This window comes from Mauremys reevesii, linkage group 18 (assembly GCF_016161935.1).
Source record: "Mauremys reevesii isolate NIE-2019 linkage group 18, ASM1616193v1, whole genome shotgun sequence".
Classification (NCBI taxonomy): Eukaryota; Metazoa; Chordata; order Testudines; family Geoemydidae; genus Mauremys; species Mauremys reevesii.
This window is the reverse complement of record NC_052640.1, coordinates 15,065,762-15,090,329: the sequence shown is the minus strand read 5'-3', so window position 1 is coordinate 15,090,329 and position 24,568 is coordinate 15,065,762. Positions and strand designations below refer to the sequence as shown.

The 24,568-nt window shown below is 40.5% G+C and overlaps 1 protein-coding gene and 1 long non-coding RNA gene across 19 annotated transcripts in view; one reads left to right on the top strand and one right to left on the bottom strand.

The window, feature by feature from the left end:
- The window catches only part of FBRSL1 (fibrosin like 1), a 739,850-nt gene that overhangs the window by 128,510 nt on the left and 586,772 nt on the right, over positions 1–24,568 (bottom strand). The window contains exons 1-2 of one of the 17 annotated variants that reach the window (XM_039504502.1): positions 3,345–3,357; positions 2,568–2,747 (exon numbers count right to left, since the gene is read on the bottom strand). The exons of 13 other annotated variants lie outside the window; for them this stretch is intronic. In XM_039504502.1, the coding sequence (XP_039360436.1) occupies positions 2,568–2,621 (54 nt within the window). In that variant the 5' untranslated portion in view covers positions 2,622–2,747; positions 3,345–3,357. Of the gene's footprint in view, positions 1–2,567; positions 2,748–3,265; positions 3,454–24,568 lie in introns of those variants that run through there. 3 more of the 17 variants (XM_039504501.1, XM_039504499.1, XM_039504498.1) reach the window with 3 other exon arrangements.
- Positions 17,943–18,816, top strand: LOC120385919. 2 transcript variants are annotated; one of them, XR_005589414.1, is made up of 2 exons: positions 17,943–18,157; positions 18,256–18,816. It is a non-coding gene; the product is annotated as an uncharacterized LOC120385919 (long non-coding RNA). The 2 variants fall into 2 exon arrangements; XR_005589413.1 differs by having other exon boundaries at positions 18,012–18,157; positions 18,253–18,287.

Below are 24,568 nucleotides of genomic sequence, written 5' to 3'. Positions count from 1 at the left end.
TCTCTGCCAATTTTTTACAGTATTGTGTCTTGTTTACAGAAGACTGAAGTGTAAATTATTATGCATAGGCATTTCAGGAATATGCTCCATAGCAACTTCATTATGTGATGTACAAATTCTCCCAAGAGATACTATGTAATGGCAATTTCTCCTTCCTCTCCCTAAGGATTATATTTCTCATTACATCTCCTGGTAATTGATCAGCCTAGGAAACAATTTCTGGTAAATCCATACGTTTCCCTACCTGGTTCACTGTTTCCATCCCATACTCAGCATCACAAAAGATCGCAAGAAACAATAAAATATTTTTCCATTTGTGATACCAAAGTGTTTTCCCTAATTTACCAGAAATATCTGTTGACCAATGCTATTTGGTAAGAGAGAACACATTTTGGTAAATTGCATGTCAGACTGACCAAGTCATTTTGTAATTTCACACCGTCATTGAAGTTAACCAGGATGTGTATTCTATTCAGATTATACAAATAATTTAACTTTAAAAGAACCTTCTGTGATTACTTAAAATCTGTGAGAGAGTGTAACCAATTTCTGCCTCATATCCAGATTGGAGTCTTTGGTTATTATGGGTCATTCAAAGCCAGGATGCTGAAAAGCAAGCCTAATTAAGGTATACACCTATGCTTTCACAATGCTTTTATATAGCAAAGGTTAGTTCACTAAGGAATTAATTCCTTCAAGTGTAATTTTTGTCAACATATACTCCACTAAATCTCCTGCAGTTCTTTTGGTTAGGAAATAATCTAATATTTCCATTCTTTACCAAAGTTCAGTACTTCACCTCATATTCAACCTACGTACAAATTCAAGGTCAGCAAATACCAATTCATATTAAATACACATAGAAGCCACAAACTTCTAAAGTATACCTTTCCTACATTAGGGTACTGGACTTATTTGTCTTGCTGCTATTATGTTGGGCAAACATGTACTACCAGTTCTAATGGATTGTCTCTCTTTATGCAACGGCCGCTGATAGAATAACATGGGAATATATTTTGCTCATTTCATACACTGCTGTTCATTTACAAAAATAGACTCAGCAGTCCCTTGCAAAAATAAGTCTTACGATTTCCTCAATGTAATCCACCTTTAAAATAACATTTTTCAGATATAATGGGGCAGCTATTTTAGAGAACCAATGTTAATGAAGGAAATCCTTCAAAAGAACATGAAAAAGTATATCATTTAGAGAAGTTAATGCTGTGTGTTGAAATCAAGCTTCCCTTCCTTGCAAGCCTGCATGTGGGGAAAATCGGATTTATACATATACATAAACCACTGAAGTAAACCATGATCAGGGATGACCAGAGATTTAACTCCTCAGGAATAAGAACAGGAAGGTTCTGTTTCCATGTAATACTCTAACAGTCTTTTCCAGTTGAGCTAGACTGACTTTCAGGGGTGGATAATGAAGCAAATAAATCCAGCAGGTATTGTGGAGGGTAGACCAACTGAGGAGTCTTGTGTTAGATAATCTCCAGGACCCAAAGCAATCACTGAGAACAGTAAGTAATTTAGATATCTAGATGTATTTGTTCTATATGATGAAGTCAAAAGGATCTCTGATACTATAATCTTTCAGGAAATAAGGATATGTATAGAGGTTAGTTATTTATCAGCCTGATGACATACATACACAACTCTTCTGTAAGATTTTGCCATTAGTTCACTGTTTAAAAATGAATTCAAATACCCCCTTTTTTCCAAATTCCTTTTTCAAGACCGGTAATCTTTGATTACCCAGTGACTTCATCCCTAAAAAATTGATAACTTTTAAAGATTCAATCCTGAATTTTTAATTGGATTAAATATTTCTTTCCTATTAAGTAGATGGTGGGGAAAAGTAGACACATTGACAATAACAGCCATCCAAGCAGTCAACTCAAACCCTGTATTTCAATTTTGCCAACACAATTCATTAGGCTTTGGAATGCTGTTGGGGTGTTTGTTCAGCCAAATGACACCATGTTAAAATGGACAGATTCTTAAAGACCATTTTTAACTTCTTATCCTTTTTTAACTTCTTATCCTTTATGACTAAGGAATTTTAACTGCACTGAATGAGTTAACTATCAGATACTTTATGCAGTTAAAATTTCTAATAGGTTTAACTTTATTTTGTTATAATTAATTAACAGGATTCTTGGACAAATATATCTGCTACATAGTATACTGGGACAAGGACAAAACTGCCAAGAAAATACCCAAAAGCGACAAGCTGTTGTACTGAAGCGTTCGTTCTAGGTATGTATGTACAGATTTGGTTTGGGTGGGTGGAATAAATAGGAGGTCATTTTGAGATCATATTACTACTTTCATTCTTTCCTTACTTGTATATGAGGGTGTTTATATGGCACTTTACTAGGTTCAGTTTCCCTGGTTAGTTATGCTTGGAATTGTTGATTCTAAGAAGTTTCTCAGTCAATATGCATGCCTTCCTTTGAGATGTTGAAGATCCCTTGTAAATTACAAGAAGGTGTGTGCCTTGGGGATCTGCTAATACAGTATTACTTTATTGCTTGGATTTAATATGGTTCTCTACTTACGTGTTGTTCTAACCATTCCTGTTTTACATGGGCTATGTGTGGAACCCTCGACATTTATCTTCCTTTCCCTGTTGTACATCCTTCCACAGACAGGGAAACTAGGCAGTGAAACACATGCACCCCTTTCCTTCTTGTACACAATCACTACATCTGCAAGAGAAATCTCCTCCCATGTCCCTTCTGTGAAGGCAAAGTTTCAAATGTTGGATCATTCCCAGATCCCTGATTCTGGCAGCCCTTGGCTGGAAATACAGCCCTGTGTTTGCTGATGAAGGCAACAATTCACTATTTATTATTTTCCCCCTTAAACTGAGGGGGAATATGTGGTTTGCACAGAAGGAATGCGCAAAACAGATTGAAAAACAGGCTGCCTATAAAAAAGCGATTCACTTTCCAGCACATCTCAGAAGGCTCTTCCCTGCTAAGTCTGGTTTAAACATTAAAAAAAAAATAGCCCTCCATAAATCTGCATTGAGGATTTTTTGTTTTTTGCCTGTTTGTTTCAAAGCAGCCGGACGCAGTGTCTGATTATTTGGGCTTTTACAACGGATGCATCTGGAAAAATCACTCAAAGAAAAGAAAAAGAAAAAGAAACCCCATGGAAAACAGTAGGACATAATGAGAAGGACAAAACCTGTGGTAAGATTCAGAAAATTAAACAACCGCGTCAATTTCACCGAAAGAGACAACACACACACACACACAACACCAACCACCATGCACCAGGCGGAAAACAGGGCGATTTCCTTCTCCTGTCTGACCGCAAAGCCACTTAACTCATCATCTCCTGGGGCAAGGGGAAAAATATTTCTAACCCTACTCACCCGCCCAGACAGAGGTGCAAAAACGAAACAATGCATGACGCCTACATGCTCGGAACTGGCCGCAGAGCAAAGAGTGGGGTAGGGGTGGTAGTGGTGGGGGGACAATACGTCTTCCTCAACCATCCCCCCCCCAAATGTGCTTTTACTTACCCCAGCTGCAACGCTGCCCGAGAGCCGCTACAATACAATCACAAGAACAGTTGGGCAACTTCAGGAAGAAGGGATAATCCACAATGCGAAAAAGGAATAGATATATCTGTATATACACATATGTGTGTGTGTAAACACACCCCCAGAGGTGCTCGGGCGGGAATCCAGATCAGTCTTAATCCATAGACAAAATGCGCTGATCAGCTCCGGCCGGTGCTACGGGGGTGGGGGGGGAGCCTTGCTCTGTTTGCACAAAGAAGCATAAAAAGCCGGGAGATGCCCTAGGCTCCCGTCTCCCCTTCCAGCCCGCACAGCCGCCGCTTCTCCCCTGTCCTCGCTGCAATCCCGGCCCCGGGAGCGGAGAGTTTCGGGTGCCAAGCCGGGATTCCGTGCGCGGGGGTGCCAGGAAAGGTGGAAAAGCCGCTGCTGCTTTTTTAAATTCCCTGTCCCGTCGTCGTCCCCCACCCTCAAAAAAAAAAACACCGGAGAATTTTTTTTAACTCAAAGTTTGTGTCCCCCACTCCCGGTCTGTTGGGGGGTTTGTTTGTCCGCTCTCCCTCCCCCCCACCCCGCGCTTGTATCCAGAAACTCAGCTCAGGCGCCGAAGCGGGCACCTGGTGCTGATCCAGGCAGCGGCGGTCATTGCAAAGCCAGCCCGGCTCCGCTCGGCATCAGAAAGAGCGGCGGGTGGGGGGAGAGGAGAAAAGAACCCGGCCCCCCCCCGCATCCAGGGACTCCCCCCGGCTGGAGATTTCTTCCGCTCCTTCCGGCTGGTCCTCAGGTCTCGGGAGCCATCCTTCCCAGGCAGGGACGGAGACGGGACCCGGGACGAGCAGGGGCAGCGGCCCCCCTTGCGGAGGCGGCGGCGCCCGGGCAGGAAGAACCCGCGCCGGCTTCTCCTCAGCCGAGCGCAGCTTCGCCGACGCCGCTCCGGAGGCAAGTGCGAGCGGCTCGGCGGCAGCACTCGCTGTGGGGGCAGCGCGGAGCAGCAGGAGCCAGGCTAGACTAATCCAGGCACGAGACACGGATCTCTCCTCCCCAGCGCCGGCTGGGGCACTCCGCCACCCCACCCCCCCAGCTAGGCGGGCTGTGTGTGGAAACCTCCCCCTGCCCCCCGCTCACAGCAGCTTCTGCCTCCCTTCCCCGCCCCAGGGGAACCCGGGGATGTGTCCTCAGCAGAGCGGGAACGGGAAAGCGTTCTGCAACCTCAATGGTCCAAATGGCACCGGGGGACACGGGATAAATTCGGATCAAGAGGGAGGGGAAATTAAATATAAAAAAAATCAAGGGGATTTCTAATGACTTATGAAGGTTCCGTTGATAAATGAATGGCAATCGGTATATTAAATATATAATCATTGCATGATTGATCTATTTTAATAAACGGTTACTCAACTGTTAGAGTCTGATAGGCAGGTTGCTTATAACCAACAGCAATGCTTATAACTGCCTGTAACACTTACTATGGTGTCTGCAACATCTATTAATCATTGATTAACCCGTTATAAACCATTTCTCAGTGGAAAGTGACATAATTAACAGCCATTGGGGGATGTAACCCCATTTTGGAAGAGAGTATGGATGAAGCAGTATCAGATCACTAAGGTTCAGATCACGGAAGTTATAAGTAACTAGATAGATATTGTACTCAAAAAAAAAGAGGACCGTCATTATTCTATATTATATAAAGGAGTGTGTTCTAGCCCTTTCCCCGACCCTTCACTTGTCCTGCTTCATTATGAGATCTTCAGGGCTGGGACCATTTACTCCTCCCTGTTTGTTCAATGCCCAGGGCCACCCAGGGGGGGCAAGTGGGGCAATTTGCCCCAGGCCCCACAGGGGCCCCCACAAGAATATAGTATTCTATAGTATTGCAACTTCTTTTTAATGGAAGGGGCCCCCAAAATTGCTTTGCCCCAGGCTCCCTGAATCCTCTGGGCAGCCCTGTCAATGCCTAGCACAATAGTGCCAGATCTTGGTTGGTCCCTACCATAATAAACATGATTAATAACTAATAGAGATGTTATCTCCAGTATCTGCCAAATCCTGTCTTGTGTAATTATGTACTCACACCTAAATTCAGCCTGCAGTTTCACTCTGTGGATTACACTGAGAGTGCCTTGAGGCAGGAATGGTATCTGTCCAATGCTTTGTAGAGAACACTCTTGGAATACCAAACTATTTTATACTTCTAGCCTAAAACTATTGTTACGCACAGTAAAAGAATAGCTGTGTTCCACCCCAGAATTGGTTGCATTTCAGTGCTGGAGGAAATGTTCTTTACATATAATGTGAATATCAGTCAGTGGAGTGCTTAGAGATCCTTCTGATTAAAATGTATTAAATATATGTAAATTACTGGTATACTATTACATCATTAGGTGTGAGCATTTTATAATTATTAGTATATTATATTTCTGTGTATAGTTATTGTTACTATTATATTATTAAATCATTATGTATGACTGTAGATGCAATAAGTACATTTCCAGGGATTTCTATTGACATTCAGAAATTCACTGATCATTATTATTATTAAACCACATGGAACAAAGGATTGCACTTACAGATTGTGGGACCCTAGATGTATGACGTTTCATTATTTCTTGTGATTCTTAGATAGGCTGGCTGGTCTCCTTCCCCCTTCTTAAGTAAAGGCATTCTTCTATGCCCGGGGTTCATTTTTAAAAGCATCAGATGCAGATGAGCTAGCTAACATAAGTTGCAAAGAAACCTGTTGGACAAGGATATTCAAACCTGCCTGATAAGATGGAACCACAGAAAGAATATACACTTCAGGCCATATCTTGCTATTGTTCCACACACAGAACACCCACATGCAGAACACTCATTGAAGTCAAAGGGAGATTTGCATAAAAATAGATAGCAGGATATGGCCCTGGACCAGCATCCTGATATTAAAACTGTGGTTTTCTTGTGCAACCTGGCTCCACTGCAAGTAATAATCACAGACAGGTTCTCAAATGCTGCTGCTTGTGCTGCGGGGCAGTAAAAGTGTCTCAAACCCTTACCCCGACCCTAGGTCACTAGGGTTCCTGAATTTATGGTACAGCTTCTCATGAAAGAGCAGATGTTGGAGAGAATATACATCTGTATCTTTTCAGCAAGAGAACTGGATGCCAATCAGGGTTAATTTGGGATACATTTACAAGAGTGCACAGCATGACCTGAGGTACCTCTTTATTGCCCTGCTACAGGCCTGCTAAATAGATTGCCCTACTACTACATGAACTTACAAATTCCAAGTAAATTTTACAGGAAGACACAGGGATAGAAAAAGGAAGAAACCTGATGTCACAAATGACATCCAGATGCGAGAACATTGTAAATAAATATCAAAAAGCTCTTCCTCCTTACTTATATTTCTCAAGGGAAAATACAGGGGAAAAGACTTATTTCTGAATTTTTAAATATAAATCATCAGTAAGGAATCTGATGATCCTGTTGTCCCCATGCACACCAATGCCCTACTGACTTTAATGGGAATTACGCATACATAAAAACACATGGATCTGGTCCCAAGTACATATCACAGTATCATCCCATACACCCAACTTGTGATAAAAAGGGGTATGTGTCTGAATGGTAGGGAAGTACTTAAGTATGAAAAACAGAAGTTTAATTCTAATAACTCAGGTCAAGAGCACTGAAAATTCCACTACCAAAAAGGATGTATATAAAAATGTGGATTTAGATAAAATCTCTACAGCTATTAATAATTTCTGAGTGAAATCAATACACAAACAGTGGTGCCTCTAAAAATGCATCAGTTGCCTTAAAACAGCTAAATAACGATATGCAGTTAGACAGCCTTGGTATTTGCAGCATTGAAGGTATTTCCTTGTATCAACTATTCCAGTATAGTACAAGTGCAAATTCTTGAGACCATGAGGCAACCTCATCTTCAGAAAAGCTGGCGAGTTTTAAGGCCCATCTTAAAAATTGGGGCGGGGGCAGGAGGAGGTGCATAGTAAAGGGCAAAACAGGGAAAGATCCACTGTGAAGGATCTGCAGACTTTCCCTGTGTAGCCTCCTGACTGCAGAGAGGAAAAAATGAGAGAGAAAACTAGTTTGAAATGAGAAGGTAGGAATGTGAAGTAGAATCAGAAGGCAGTAGAATCCACATATCACTTTTCCACAAAGGAAGGGGGATTGAAGGATAAGTGGTGCATAGAGGTTGCAACCCCAGAGATTTATTTAGCATTCTCAGCTCAGCCCCTAATGTACAAATCCAGATGATAAAATTGGGTGGTATTTGCTTAACCTTCCACCTCAAAGCAGGGTGGTCAGGCATCAGGTTGGAGGTGCAGTGTGAAAACTGAGCTGAGATGAAGACATGTACTGTTGTTTGTTTTCTTCATACAACATTGGCCTTTCAGGAATACCTTTTACTTATAGCACAGTATCAGACTAACTAGACCATGAGGGACTTTATACCATGCCTGTGATAATTTCCAAGGTGCTCACATATGATATCGAGGAGTGGGTATAAGTGATCAGCTAGATATTAGATGGCTATGACTATCCTTTTTACTTAGATTTATCTGACGCGGGCTTCAGCCTACTACAGCACTGCCTGCATCAAGACTGCAGGAACTGACCCCTCAGTAATAAAAATGACACTCGTCCTAAATAGAAACTTTTTCTATAGAAATGAATCTATCACACTAAAACAGTTCCTTTAAAGATAGCATGCAACCTGTATTTTGGGGCTAAAAGCTTCCAGGGGTTGAGATTCAGAGTACTGACTATAGAAAGAGAAAGCACTTAACCACAGTGTTACATAAAGACATCATATCACGAGGAAATCAGGACTTTACATCTTTCTGTTTTACAGTCACTGGCAAGGGTGGGGTAGGAAAACACTCAGGAAGGGCTTGGACAAACTAAAGGCCAGGTTCAATTTAAAACAACAACAACAAACCAACCTCTGTCTACCTTCTGCACTGTGTGAGCCCCTCACATGAGCTTCTGCTCTGCTGAAGCCAGAGCGAGGTTTTACTGGATCTTTTACAGAATCTGTCTCTAAGCTTCTAACTCTGCTATGCATTCTCATCAGAGCCTAAAAATATAAGTGAAGTGACTCACAGATGTGCAGTTAAATTGTTAAAATATGCACTAATTATTTTATTTTAAAAAAATTGTACTCTGGTAGAGCAAAAAAATTCATCTGAGTTCCGGAATGCTATATAAATACTGGAAGTTATCAGTGCTGCTACTACAAGGCGTACCATGGCCCTGAGTTCCTGAGCGTGCAACCTCAGCTCCCAGGCCTGGTGTTTTCTGGTTTTGTGTAGTTGCTTTCTTAGGCCTAAAAATATACGAGGCCTAATGCTAAAATAGACATAGCAAAACTATTTTAGCATTAGAGTATCAAACTACATTCAAAATCTATAGCAGCCAGGCAGCTTAATTTCAACATAGAACTCTCAGTTGCCAAATGGGAGGAGGACCTGAAACTGTCTAAACAAAAGATTTTTTCCCCACCGCGCTTTAAAACCTTCATAAGCAGGCACTCAGCCTCAGGGCATCCAAAGCTATGGCTCCAATTAAAGAGAACAAGGATACAGGAGGTGGTACCTCCAGTTTGATTGCTCTTGCCTGGGGTAGCTAAGTCTCAAGATGAAAGAGTGTTCCCTCTAACTCCCAACAAAACAATTACACATTTGTTTTTAAGACTCTATTTCTTTAGCCTTTCCACTCACAATTTTTGTTATTATAAACTAGCCAGGATAGGAATAAATATCCTTGTCATTCTCTAAATGTCCCTGTAATTCCTCATGAACTTATATCTCTGCAGATGATATGAAGAAATGTATCTTTGAAATATATTTAGATTATTTGCAGTTAATTATGATAGAAAAAACCTTCATCTGTACATACTGCCAGATACCAGAGTGAAAGTCCCAAGGGTAAATTCTGTTATCTTGGAATAACCGAGGCAGAACTAGATGTTGTATCTGACATTTCAGCGTATCACATGCAGTGCAATGAAACCTGTCGTTATGATCAACTGCTATTCATGGTCACCTGAATAAGTCAGCTCCTGCAATATTTATCATTTCCATACTAGCTCACACTCTCGCAAGCAGTCACGTGCCTCCTGTGTTTCCAGCTACCCTTGGACCTGCCCAACTGTGGAACCTGCATTGCACCCAACCTGCTAACGGTGGCCAAAAAGGGAACGGTCTTCAAGATAAGGGATTTGTCTGTAGCCAGGAAAAACACTAGCTACCATTGTTTACCATCCAAACTGGGAATGGACAATTAGAGTTTATTAGGCCATTTTAATTTGTATGCTTATTGGATGAGCCTAAGTGAAAGTGAGCTGGATGGTCTCTTTTTATTTTTTCTTGGTCACGCTCTACAAAGTAACAGTCAAACAAATCTGGAATCCCAAGAAAGGCCATTGTTAGCACATTAATCACGATTGAAGGAAAAATGCCCCAACTTCTTATTTTGTTAACATTTTAGAAAAATAAGTACACATGCAAAAACAAAAGAAAACCCCAACTTCCCTCTAACAATGATGATGGAATTAATGGCTTATTGAGCCTTCCAAGAACATAATCATTTTACCCCCAGATAATTGACAAAAACATATGTCAAAGTTTAATATGATCAGTCCTTCTAAAATATCAAACCCTAAACTGCACTTTTTGCAATTAGTACAAAACATTCTGGAAGAGATTCCCCTGATCAGATTATTGTCCTCCTCCTCATCGCTGTTATAACAAAGAGAAAATGTAGAATGTGAGAATATCTAAGGTCTGGTCTACACTGGGGGGGCGGTCGATCTAAGGTACGCAACTTCAGCTACATGAATAGCGTAGCTGAAGTCGAAGTACCTTAGCTCGAATTACTTACCCGTCCTCACGGCGCGGGATCGACGTCCGCGGCTCCCCCGTCGACTCCGCTACCGCCACTTGCTCCGGTGGAGTTCCGGAGTCGACAGGAGCGCGTTCGGGGTTCGATATATCGCGTCTAGATGAGACGCGATATATCGAACTCTGAGAAATCGATTGCTACCCGCCGATCCGGCGGGTAGTGAAGACGTACCCTAAGAGATTCTGTTAGACTGAACGCACAACATTCTGGTTGTGCACCTGGGAGTGACTAAACAACAGATTAGTTACTGGTGTTATATATAAGAAGTGAGGTGGTGTGTAATATCCCATGCTATTCTATTCTATTCTGTTCTATTCTATTCAACAACAATGTATACGGGGAGCTTGAGTACAAAAATAACAGATGTGACAAGATCTTAAAACACAGTATGGCATAGCACAAGAAAGATAAAGGACTATGTATAGGCTCTGTAGGAGTGTTTATGCTGAATTGCGTAATTGGTTCTACAGCCTCTTCATCTTAAACTATAGAGCATGGGTATTGTTATGCGTTGCATAAGTAACATATACAACTTTAAACATAAAAAATTGCATTTTGCATGAGGGTTTAGCATAAGGAAATACGTACTGCAAAAGCCAAGATATTAACAAAAGCCCCTCCTTGGTTCTCTGCTGCCAAAATGACATATTTCAAAATCAAGCTGAGCATGCTAATGATCTGTAAGGTATTTTAAAACTGAAAAATCAAAGGCAATCTTTTAATTTGGAGGAAAGTCTTTAGGACAGATTTACTTACTTGCACCCAATAATGTTGGTGGTGAATTTGCTAAGGAATTACTTTATGCATGTTTCATTTTGCAGAACCTGCTGGTTGTGACTAATATCTTCTCTAAACAAAACTAAAAATGTATACAACAAATGGAAACTGTCTTTCTTTTTAAAATGCATACCTCAAAAAAGTGTTTTATCTAACTGTATAGAAAGCGTGGGGGCTAAGATTCTGTGATTTCTACAAATTTCCACTTTAAATCAATATTGTGAGTGTGTACTAAAAGGGTCTGAATGGGCTGGTGATTTTGAAAGTGCTATTTTGGCATCGTAATAGATCTGCATTCCTTTTAAGGATGTTTTTGTTAAAATACAAAATACAGACTATTTACAAAAAGTCTGAGCTGAAATCTACAGTTTGTGAAGCCATAATTTGTGGTTGCAATTGTGGTTAATTTAACAAAGAAAGTCTTTTGGTTCTCAGTGTACCATACTTACTATTTTTCATAAACTATTGGAGCAAAAAAACTTCATCGAGTCAGATATATGATGATCCAGCAATGTTGTATTTTTCCAACTCCTATTTTGTGGTATACCATACTATATGCACAGGAATGCTACATAATTTATTCTGGAGCACAACCCTGTAATTATTGCTGGCAAACTACTAATTACATACCACCATCAAATCTAACAATTTTCCTAACAGCAGCAACAACAAAAAAATTACTTTAATCTGGAATACACCAAATACATGTGTGTGTGTGTTTTATTTTTAAATATATATATGGTGTTGATGTTTATAATACATGGTACCTGAAACAGTTTTATTAATGACAGACTTACACATTTTATAGTATAAAGCCATTTAGTGTTGTGCTGTATTAGAATTAGGTCTGAGTTGTAAAGTTTGATTTTGAATGTGAATTTCTTCAGTGTTAGTGGGAAATGAATGTCAGATTTGGCATTTTGCTTTAGTCTATTATAGGGTCAGAGTGTGAGCCACAAAGTTTGGATCTAGATCTGAACTTCTCCAAAATTCAGGTGCGTTGAACCTGGGGTTTTGGTATGGGTCCATCTCAAGATATATTAATACCTTATACAACTATGGGCCCAATCCTACAGTCAGTACCAAATGGAGTGGTTAGCATCTTGTAGGGTGACCAGACAGCAAATGTGAAAAATCGTGACAGAGCGTGGGGGGGGTAACAGGAGCCTATATAAGAAAAAGACCCAAAAAATCAGGACTGTCCCTATAAAATTGGGACATCTGGTCACCCTAGCATCTTGGGAGAATCCTATCGCCTATTAGTGAATTTGGCCCTATGTCTATCTTAAGGTATTTTAAAATTTACGCCATGATTCACTTTGCAGAACCTCATGATTTTGACTATAATTGTATCCAGGAAAAAAAATGTATGTGACAGAGCTACCCAGAACATAAGCCCTCTTCTGAGTAGCATTTACAGGCTCAGACACATAAATTGTACAGCTTGGGGTACTTTGTTCTTTTGCTGTATATTCCCATACCATTACTGCCTGGAAGCATGAGAAAGGCCAGGGCAGAAATGTTGCAGAAATATAGATAAAGCCATGAACACTATTACTTTGGACTTATCTTGTCTAACAAGCTCAGGCATCATAATACATGTTTGCACATCGCAGGACTGCTTGTGGACTTGTTACAGTATTTCTAAAGGAGACACTATGCACTCTCACAGGGCTAATGCAGTATAAACACTGTGGGCTAAATTCTCCACTGTAGCCAACCTCTAGTTAGTGCAGGGGAAAGGAGAGGGGGACCCAAGAGGGAGCAAAGTACGGATCTCTGAGTCTACAACATTCAATCTCAGCATCTATTAGAGCAGCCTAGGGGCTGCTTTAACTTAAGTGATGGGTATAAGCGACCTAAGGCCAGAGGACGATAGGCATATAATAATGGAGGCTCAACTATACCCTCTACAATCGGGCACGCAGAAGGAGTGTATAAAAGGTGCAGGAGCCAATTTCTTCAGCTTTACATCAACAGAGAGTTCAGGGAACCTAGGGCCACCCATGGCTAGAATCTATCTCCTTTGTGCTGCCCAAGTGACACAAAAGGGGCAGAGGCTAAACTAGAATCAGGCACTATCATCTAAAGCACATTATGTTTCTTTACTTGCAGAAACTGTTTGTGTTGTTTTGGCAGGTGGAGGAAAAAGGAGGGGAGAACAGAACCATTAGTTCTATTTTCTTAATGAACATTTACCTTTTTCGGTGACCATTCATGATTTTAAAATAGTGTATTTATGACTAGTTGACAATCAAAATAGCCGAGAGATTTCTCTTTCTAAATTTGACATTGTTTAGGTATGCAGTATCTTTAGGGACAACTTACTTCTCATATCTTCCATTTCAAAACTAAAACACACAGAAAAGGACTGTAGTGCAAGATCCATTCCTGCTTATTTCAAGGTATGAAATAATATAAGAAGCTCCTTACACACTTTGATAATAAAGTGTGAAATTGACCAGCCAGGGGCACTTCTAAAAGATGTCAGAAGAAATCACGCTGGAATACAGTAATCTTAAAACATAAACGGTAGCACAGGGCACTCATTGCTCAACACAGGCAAACTTGCACATAGCTGCAATATCTGGCACAATGCTGGCAGAGCATGGATTATTTGCTTAAGCTTCTGGCATTTACTCCTCAGTGTTCTTAGCAGCTTTAACAACAATAAAGCATGCTTTGCATGTCAAGCAAGTAGGTTGATTTTAGTCATGGCTTTGGTCAAATACAAGCAGTTGTCTGACAAAAAAGCACTGCAGCTAAAAAAGAAATTAATTAATTTTTAAAATGCTCACAAAATTCTCTGTTTTCAAATTCAGTATTGTATTTAAGGCCTGACATTCCTTGGGAACTCCCTACAACATTCATCTCACCAGGAATTCTCTTTCACTAACAATCCTTTTTTACATGCATCCGACGAAGTGGGTATTCACCCATGAAAGCTCATGCTCCAATACATCTGTTAGTCTATAAGGTGCCCCAGGACTCTTTGCTGCTTTTACAAATCCTTTTTTAAAATTTCACAGATACAAAACAGGGATGGTTTAATACAAATATTTGACAGGTATGAGATTCAGCTGGTATGAATAACTCTGGGAAAGGAGATTTTCTTCCATGAGTCTACTTATAGGTTTGCTGCTATCAGAGTCAAGGATTAGTCAGCTAATGTGGCATCTCTGTAAGATACATTTCCTTTCTCCCCCGCAAGCTAAAACAGCTTAGCTACTTCATGCATCAGAATCTGCAAAGGTTAACCAGATTCCCATGTCAACAATAGCTTCTCCTATTTATTCATTTATAGTTTTGCTTTCAGTATCAACCTGGAATCCGTACACAGAGGAAAAAGCACCTTAACCTGGCATGCCTCTAAAATATTTCTGTATCAAATGGATACATTATTATTAGCTGAATAAATACCAGAACAAACCGCCAGGTCAACCAGCCCCTGGAATCCATTTATAACTTCTGCATGTGTTTTCTTCTTCAGCATATAGACATTACAAGGATTAACTAGCAATGGAAAGTTATAGCTTTAGACATACTCTGTCTCAGTACCAACCACAGCACTATCTTTTCCACAAGGATTACTAAGACTACACGCCCCCCCACAGCTGTCAGTCCCTCAGGGCTGTAATTCAGCTATCCTTCTCTTACTCTATCCATCACATTTACACAAATCCCCAAGGTGGACTGCCTCTAAATGTCTTTACCTTGTGCATTATCCTGGGGCTTAACAATCCAATATTGGTGCAGCCAAGGATAATTACTCTCCACTGATGATAAAACACCCTGAATCCTGTCAGGCATGGCAATTTGCATCTTACAGTGCCAAGGATCAATAGCTACAACAATGGAGTGAAACCTGATTAGACGCTGTGTGCCTCTCAATGAAAAGGGAAGAGCTGATTGTTTTCCAGGGTTGAAGTCCTGGTTAAGAGAGAGCCAGAGGTTTCTCATTACAACACCGCCTTCAAAACCTACTTTACCTTTGGAAACTAACTTTTACAGCAGAAAATACAGATCCAAGGAAAAAGTAGGTGAACTAACAACTTCATTCACCTCATTCCTAGCAAATATTTAGTAGTAAAGTTGTGGATGTTGTAGTTTATTGGTAATTTATTTATGCAGGAAAGTATAGTGGACCTGTATCATCTGGGATTGGGTAAGGTCTTGCTTTTCCACTCAGTTTTACAGATGGGTTAATTTAACAAAGAGGTCAAGCAACAAGCTCAAAGTCTTGTAGTGCTTCAGTGACCCAACTGGGATTAAAATCATGGACCCAGGAATGGAGGGGGATAGGTCCTTCTTAAATTGTTCTTCCATCACCACGGGACCCAGTAAAGAGCTCCTACACTGTTGGAAAAGGCAAAAGAAATGTAATTTATATTTGTTTAAGGAAAATTTCTAAACCTTGTGATCAGTTTACGGGAGCATGAGGCGAGAGAGTGAGTTGGAAAAATTCTCCTAGCAATCCTCCGGTGTCACCATGGAAGAGCTCAGGGAAGAAGAATTGTATGTGTGTGTGCACGCGCTTGCCATGTCTAATCTTCTACATGTCCATTCAAATCCTTAGCCTCTCCTTCTGGGATGCCAACAGGGTATAGGTGTGCGGGTAGTAGGGTGACCAGACAGCAAGTGTGAAAAATCGGGACACCCTAGAGGGTACATTTTTGAGAACGATATTATGTACCAGGAAGTGGGCTGTAACTAACCCATTTTGTACATGATGCCAAACACCCATGAGTTTCCTGTGTACGTAAATTTATACTTTTTTCCCAGATTATGGTGCTGGAAATCCTCTTTCATCAGTCTCCTTGGAAATACTACAAGCAGAGCAGTTCTCACAGAAGGAAACAGAGCCGGACAGACATCCAAATGAACCAGCAAGGCTGGTTCCTTTACAACAGCACTCTGAGTCTATCACATCCTGGGAATCCATCACTCATCATGAAGAAAGGGACATTATTATGGCTTTCCATCTGTCAGTTCAAAGTGAAATGTAACTTTGTATTGGACTCTCCACTCTGCAGTCAGGCATGGAAGATTTAGAGCTTGCTGCTATATTTTTGAAATGGGAAATTGGAATGAAGCTGCTGAGTCATGAGAACAGGGGGCAATCTCACCAGCCATTTCTCTCTGGGGAAAACCACTAATCCTCCTCGATGCACCTGGGTGCAATTGATTCTTCAGAATTCCAACGCACTTAAACAATCTCAAACTGTCAAAGGTGCATTGATTTGTTCTGTAGCTGAGAACAGAATGGATATAATGGAGATGATTTTTTTAAAGTGATGATTGCTAAGGGAGGGTGAAGATAAAACTGTATTAAATAAGCAGCCATTAGATCTTAAACCCAAGCAGCTCAGTCATCCACTTCTGCCCTCTAAAAGGAAGACCATAACACCATCACAGGCATCTAACACAGGTGAGCAGAAATATAATGAATTCACAGGGTGTAATAAACCTGAAGGAAATGGGCTTAAAATAGACTTGTGGTAATAATGAATCCTCTTGCAGAACAGTGCACTCAAGGACTCTGCTCTCATCAGAATGACATTATGTATGGTTGAAGAAAACAGAGGGAGAACGTTGAGGGTCCTCAAAAACAGATGCAGCAGGGCCTGAATCCCAACCAAGAGTGTCCTATTTAAAACAGTGACGGTGAACCCTTAATAACAAATGCAAATTAGCATTGCTGGTATTCAGAGTTTGCCCGGAAAACTTCTGGTCAGAGTTATTTGTTTCCATGCAACTGGATTGGGAGGTGAAGAGGATCGGGATAAAGGCCTATTTTCCTATCATTTTATCACATCATTCCTCATATGAACACCCTGCTGACCAGCCTTCTCTCAGGGCTCCTGGTCTATTAACACCATGCTGTTCCGAATTGTAAATTTGAACAGGAGTAACACAAAGTTGTCAGCAGGGGCTTCAGTGATCAGAAGCTGCACAGTCAATTCTCACTATTTTTCCTGTGTGTCAAACAAATGTTTACTGATAAAGGGCCTAACACTGAGATATGCTGATAATCCTCAACTCCTTAAAACTGGGCCCCAAAATCTTTAACGTTGGTGGACTCCAATCAGTCAATATTAATTTGGGCTGGGATTTTCCAGAGCCTATAAGAGTTAGGCACCCAGCTTCCACAGAAGTTCAGTGGCAATTAGCTCTAATCCCTAAAATGTTAGCCTTAGTTGTGAAGAGCCTATTAAGTCCCAGTCTAATGGATGGAGCAAAGAACAGGGAGCCAGGAACCTCTGAATTCTAATGCTGGCTTTGCTACTGATTTGATGTGCAAGTGGCTTTGGGCAAGTCACCTACCCCTTTGCACCGCCATAACTTCATCTGCAAAAGGGGGGGATGATAATAATACCTACTTTATCATGAGGCAAAAGGGTATTCAGATTGATTAGTTAATATTTACAAAGTTCCTGGAAGATGCTAAGTACTATTATTCAACGAGTACGTCTTGAAGCTAACATTAAAGGCAGTAAAGACTATGCAAACTTTTCCCATTGCCACAGCCAGAGAATACGATATATTTGTAATACAGACTTACATCTTAAAAAGGGATTTTCACACTGGGGCCATTTTGAAAAGAGTAGCCATTTACACTGCCTGGAAAGCTAAAGCCTTGCAATTACTGATGAGATATCTTTTTGAATGAAAACTTTATTTCCCTGCAGCCCCGGCGTCGACCTCTGCTTGACCCAATAGTGAAGTCATGATCCTGTATTTACGAGATCACCGTCAGCTGCCATGGAAATGTCATGCACTGATGTGATGTCATAATTCAGCCATATGATTCCAGCGCAAGAGCAAGTAGGAGGAGCAGATGGGCTGTGAAGTACATAACCCTGGCTTAATACCAAATATATCTGATAATTAGCAGAAGTGATACCACCATTACAGGAAAAGATGTGAAAGGTAAATGGATTTGGTCTAATGTAGGATATATTTTAAAGCTTCCTCCAGCCTGAAAGTCCCTTTTCAATACCACATATATTGCATTTTTCTTAAAGCAGCCTCTGTGGAATTCCAGTATATTGGCTAATAGGAAGAATGGTCATAAGCAGTTATAATGCGGCTGGGAAGGCAGAGTACAATACTTACAGAACAGAACGAGCAATGTGCCAAAGAGCCGTATGATAAGGAAGAAATGTGTTTTCGATCAAGAAAAACCAGTTTAATGCACTTACTGGGAACACAGTATTTTACACAGACACTTCTTCACTGGCCATGTGAATTTAAGGAACCCTCCTGCTGGTTACTCAGATTCTTTGCAGACAATCAGGCCAGAAGCAAAACGTTATAAATTCTTAAGGTACTGTACTCAGTGAGATTTACATCCTATTTTATACAGACCAAAAACAAGAACAGAAAAGATACCATGTAAGCATCTGAACAACCATACAACAAATGCCATTTCAAGCATCATTATGCTGCCTTTCACAGACTTTTACAAGCCTCACTATGGTTAGCAATTCCAGCTGACTCGTAAAGCGGTTTTAAAATTCATCATTGAAAAGAATGTTTATCTCTGTGTTTTCTCCAGTTCGGGAGTAAAATTATACTCTTAAAACCTGGGGATGGTGTGTCTTTAATTTTGTTTAGAACAGAAAATAACTGTGATATGAAAGATTTAATGAGGTTAGAAATCTAAAAGGAAATGGAGTGGGAATAGATTATCAAGAGAAATAAAGCCAGCCGCTGGAGAGTACACTAATATTAAATATTAGGTTTCTAAACCAAATATATATAATCCATTTAGGGACTTAATGGTGGTTCTCAGAAGCACATTTATCTACAGCTTATGGTTCAACAACCAATATTATAACTCCATTTGTCATTGTTAGGCTAGGGGAATGGATGTCAGGGAGGCGAGGGTCAGCAGAGAGGGAAGAGCTCATTCTGAACAGAAGAGGCACAGCCACCGTATGTTACAGAATTATGCTCTGAGGGGTGGAACTGGACTCCTGACTTTTGGATCCAGAGTGAAAAAAAGTCACTGTGGGGCAGGGGGGGAATCTCCTTTAAAAAAAAAAAATCTTTCCTCCAAGATGTGGGGTTTATTTATTTATTTTTTGCTGCCCTACAAGAACTAAGGTCACCATTTACCACATGGATTTGCCTTAAGTTAGGCTTCTAAATCCATATTTAGGCTCTAATTTGGCAAGATGTTTAAGCATATGTTTCTGTAAGTATGCCAGCAGTTCCAGTGATTTCTACGGGACTACTCATATGCTTAAAATTAGCGACATTCTTAAGTACCTTGCTGAAGTGGGGCCTCGGATGCCCAAGTACACATGGTCTGAACACCTTTGAAAATAAAGCCAAACTTCCTCAATAAGGATTTAGAAACCTGACTTTAGGCAGCCAGGTTCAAAAAATATATAGGAAGGGCAAATATCCTTAGCTTGACTTGTGTATATGAACACCTACATAGGGATCCTTGCTTTGGTGATTGACACAATACTCATCTTGTCTCTTCTCGCTGCCATTCAGAGTCCCTCTGTCGTACAGAGGTTCATTCCTGGGTAGTACAAGGTAGAATGAATAGTGACAAGGAAATTTGCCCTTAGCAACTCCAGTCATCTTAACGCAGCCCCGGAAGCTGTAGAAAAATCTTTCATGCTTAAGAGAAAATGAGAAATTAAGAGATGAAATGATAAACAAAAATTCACATTCCCTCTCCATTCTGACTTAAAAGACAGCAGAAAAAAGTCTAATTTCGATTAGCAATTAGCTAATTGTCATCACTAGGGGAGATGTACATATTAATTAAAAAACAATTCCATAATGCTGGTTCCAGGTTTATCCAAACAACAATTATGGACTACCATATTAATGATGCAGAACAGAGACGCAGTTACATTTTTCATCTACAACTGAGATTATTTAATTTCCCATTTTATATCACTTTACTATTTTATGAACTCTGCTTTTTTATTTGTTTTTAAGAATGCTCTCACAGAGGCTCTTACACAATTCAGCAATTCCTCTTAACTTTTAAATAAGGGCAGGGCTTACCAGCTACAGAATCCACTACCACTGAATGTAACTGGTAACTCATTGAAGACTCCATAAATTTTTTTGTGTAATTTTTTTTCCTGAGTGGGGGATATGGAGGAGAAAGATACAATAGGGAGTGCAACTTTGTTCTCTTTTTGTTTAAAAACAGATGACAATAAGAACTTCAAAAACTTCTCTCTTTTCACCAGGGAAAAGTACATTTTGGACTCTTTCTTCCTAGACTGGAATCTTGGAATGCATATAGGCAGGCACGCCTGCGGGAGGTCCACCAGAGCCGTGGGACCAGCAAACCCTCCGCAGGCACGCCTGCGGGAGGTCCACCGGGGCTGCCTACTGTCCTCCCGGCGACCGGCAGAGCGCCCACCGCGGCATGCCGCCCCAAGCACGCGCTTGGCGTGCTGGGGTCTGGAGCCGCCCCTGCATATAGGGTGTCACCAGGAGCCAGTGGAGCTTACCTAACTAGGTACCAAATAGGCCAAAGCTAAAAAGCAAAACAGGACAAATAGAGAGTACAGCAGCCCATTTTGGAGAATACTTTTCTGCCGCCACCACCACCAGTAGTAAATAATCTAAATACTATTAATGTTAATATTTTTTACTACCAGTGAAGCTTCCTGGGGTCTAAGGCCACACCATAAACTGACATATGTTGAGCTGCCACTCTAATCCTATGCTGAGTATTAATGTGCGGTCAGAACTAGAACTGTTGATATTATCAGAGTGAAGCGACTGCATGAGTCAGAGATTCATCCTGTGATCCATATCACCAAATTTCTTTCCATCGCCTACTTTAGCAGTAGTGTGCATCTCTGTCACTCAAGAAAAACTGGTTTTGGCACTACAAGTAATTTTAATTCTGATGAGGCCTGATTCAAAGACTCCCATTAATTTCAGTTAGCATTGAATATGGCCCCAGTTCAGCAGAGCACCTAAAAGCATGTATCCGAAGAAGTGGGCTGTAGCCCACGAAAGCTTATGCTCAAATAAATTTGTTAGTCTCTAAGGTGCCACAAGTACTCCTGTTCCTAAAAGCATGCTTAACTTTAACAGAAGTCAATGGGACTTAAGCATGTTCTTAAAGTTAAACACTTGCTTAGGTGCTTTGCTGAATAGCAGCCATAAAACCAAGTGGATTGGGCTCTCAACAGAGATCTAAAAACTGACCCAAGAATATTTTTTAGGATTTCCAAGATCAAGGGATTGGTTTGCAAGGGAGAAATCTTAGTAACATAATAAACAACACTATTTGTTTAAACATTCATTACTTCTTAAACTGCCTCCCTCACAGCTACTGTACCTGTTATTTTCAATAAAAATCAAGACGTATGGCTATTTTAGCATCAAACTAAAAAATTAAAAACAAGAATGCAAAGCATAACAGAATAAGTTACATGTATTCCCATTAGTATAATGCAGCTATATTAGCAATGTTTTGAACCTGCCACACAAGATAGAGAAACAGCTACAAGTATTCAATGGTGTTATTCAATCCAAATTCGTGTAAGGGCACTGTGTCAAAATGTCTTGCAACAACAACATTATTGGAGCTGTTGATACTGGAAGAGTCTGCTACAGCTGTCTGCAGATCCATATGGAGATATTGCAAGGTCCAGAATTCCTTTACAGTGTTAGTTCTCAAAATTTTAACACAAGTCTTATGATACTTGATGCTTTATTGGAGACTTCCTTTCTCCAATATGTTCATTAGTCAATGAAGATGGTATTAACAAAAATCAAATAACTGTAAACAGCTGGATTAAAATTTCTCTTTTCTCAATTGCTCAACTGTCCATCTCTTGAAGTCATAATTTTGTGAGTTCTCCAGTAACTAAAAAGTCTTTCAAACAAGACAAGACCCGAATTTCTAATTTAAAAAAGCAGTTTTTTTTAAAACCAACCATCCCTCCCCATCATGCAAACTTTCAGACTTACTTTATACATTACAAAAAAAGTACAAAAGCCCAATGGGTTTTTGTTTTCAGATCACATTTAAAACTACCACAGACAGGCAACATGAAAGTTTATTTCATGCAGTTTCTGCTGGTCACAAGTATTGTATTGTATTGTAATTCACGAAGTTTGAGAGAGTCCTGGATACTGAATCCGTCCCAAATACAGATATCAAGATTAACGCCAGCAAAGCATCAAATTCCTTATAATCAGCATATGCTTTAAGTAGATCTAAATTCCTTTTCAGTGCTGTTTTATTCAATTTGTTGCATCAGACCTGGTTGTTTTCAGGTCAGATACCAGCAGCCATTTGGGTAACTGAACACCTACTTAATTCCAATCAGAAGTATGCAATGGTAATGCATAGCGATAAAAGCCCTTTTATTTTCTGTTATTTTTCCCTAATTTGTTTTCATCTTTCAGCTCCCTGAAAATTCTGTAAGGGGGTCTCAAGGCCTTTTTAGGCAGCAGTAGAGGCCTTTTAAAGCAGGACAGTATTAACATTTCTTCCTGCATCACAGTCAGCTAGTAACATACTGATAAATTACCCACACCATGCTCAAAACTGGCTGAACCCACAAGTCAGAGCAGGTACTGTACCACCTATTTCTAAAGTTGTAACTCTGGCTTAATAATTTGCAGACTGCCTTTACTATATGCCAAATATTTTTTGACAAATATATTAGGTTGAACCTAAGGTAGCTTCCACCAAGGTACTGAACATCTTTTAAAGAAAAGAAATTATGGATTCTGTTGTGATGACGCAGCCCCTAAAAGATGTTTCAGGGTCACCAGCTACCTTATATAGGCAACATCTGGCAAAATCATACTGCATCAAAGAGGGAATCGCTGGTACACATGTTAAAACTGTCTGCAAACACCAGATGAAAACTACAGTATTCCAGATTCCTTCCAAAAATAGTGTCTTTTCATCAAGACAAAAGAAACAGAGTGATGCTTTGGCGAACAATAATGGAAACTTCCATTCTCAAGTAGTGATATATTAATATTTTTGCTCACTTTCAGATGCATGGAGAGAATAGTTTTCTGTGTTAAGAGTTCATTATAGTTTCAGCCCTCCTACTGAACTGATTCCTCTGAAATCAGAGGTAAGATTAAACCTGTTGTAGCAGAGTGCTTTATAATGGCTCTGACAGACATTGTTTTTCCTAGGCCTCACATCTGGGAGTTAACCAGCAGGGCACTTGAAACCAACCAGGTCAGCTCTTTAGTTGAGTTTTGTGTCTAATCAGCCAGGAAGGCTGAGGCCTCAGGTCACACATGGAAATCACTAGAGCTATTTAAGTCGCCAGAGGTTATTAATAAATCTCCCACTATTTCCTTAAGTAAATAATTGGAGGCCCATCTTTCAAACAAGTTGTGTCTGGCCATGTTATGGTACCAATTTTATCCTTCCTTTTTTCCTCTCGCCAAGCAGGAAGAACAAATCTCTGGTGACAACAATGGCAAAACTGTGAATTATAAACATCCATGTGTCTCTCATTTGAACGCCTCCTCGAGTTTCCTTGACAGCTGGGAGTGAGAGAGAGGCTCCTAGGCTTTCACTAGAGCCCTCGCCACTGAAACTGCTCTCAGAAACACAGACTTTGTGGGAAAGCCATTCAGCTGTTTCTTACGAGGAAGCTTTAAGTACTGGGTGAAATATGAGCCACTCTATTTCTATTAGGTGCTTTTAGGTAGCCGAGTTCAGATTCTTTTAGGCTCCCATCAAGAAAACAGGAAAGGAACCTGACTATGAAGCAACGCTGGAGCCAAAGCTCAGGGATTTCAGGAAAGGAAAATGTGTTGAGGGACAGACACGTGTCTGACTCTGACTCTTCACTTCAAAGGCCATGTGCAAACACTGAACCCTGACTGTGCAGAGAGGCCCAAACACTGGCGCCGACATAAGCGGGCTTTGAATTCAATAGGAGAGGCCTTTGAATCGCCTCAGAATCACAGTAACGAACACTGTCCTATTGGAGACCATAACTTATTTCTTCCGCATCTGTCAGTCTTTCAAATTCAGAAATAAAGGATTGCTTCATTTTCATTGTAATAGTACCAATTATCGATAGCAGCGTGTGTGTGTGTGTATACACATGCTTTCACTATATGTAGATATTTACACACATATTCATATATACTTAACATCAAGAGCGAATCTAGCAGCACTTCTCTACTGATACAAAATGAGGGGAAGTCAAGGCAGGGTCAAGGCGATCACTGTAGTGCGCGCTACCGCAGAGATTCTGTGCAGCTTCAGGTGGCAGGGCAGCCCAGGCAAGGTTGCTATAATTTAGAGCAGCTTCCTAGGCTAAGTTATGCTGCGGGTTGTTCTGACCCCCAACAAAC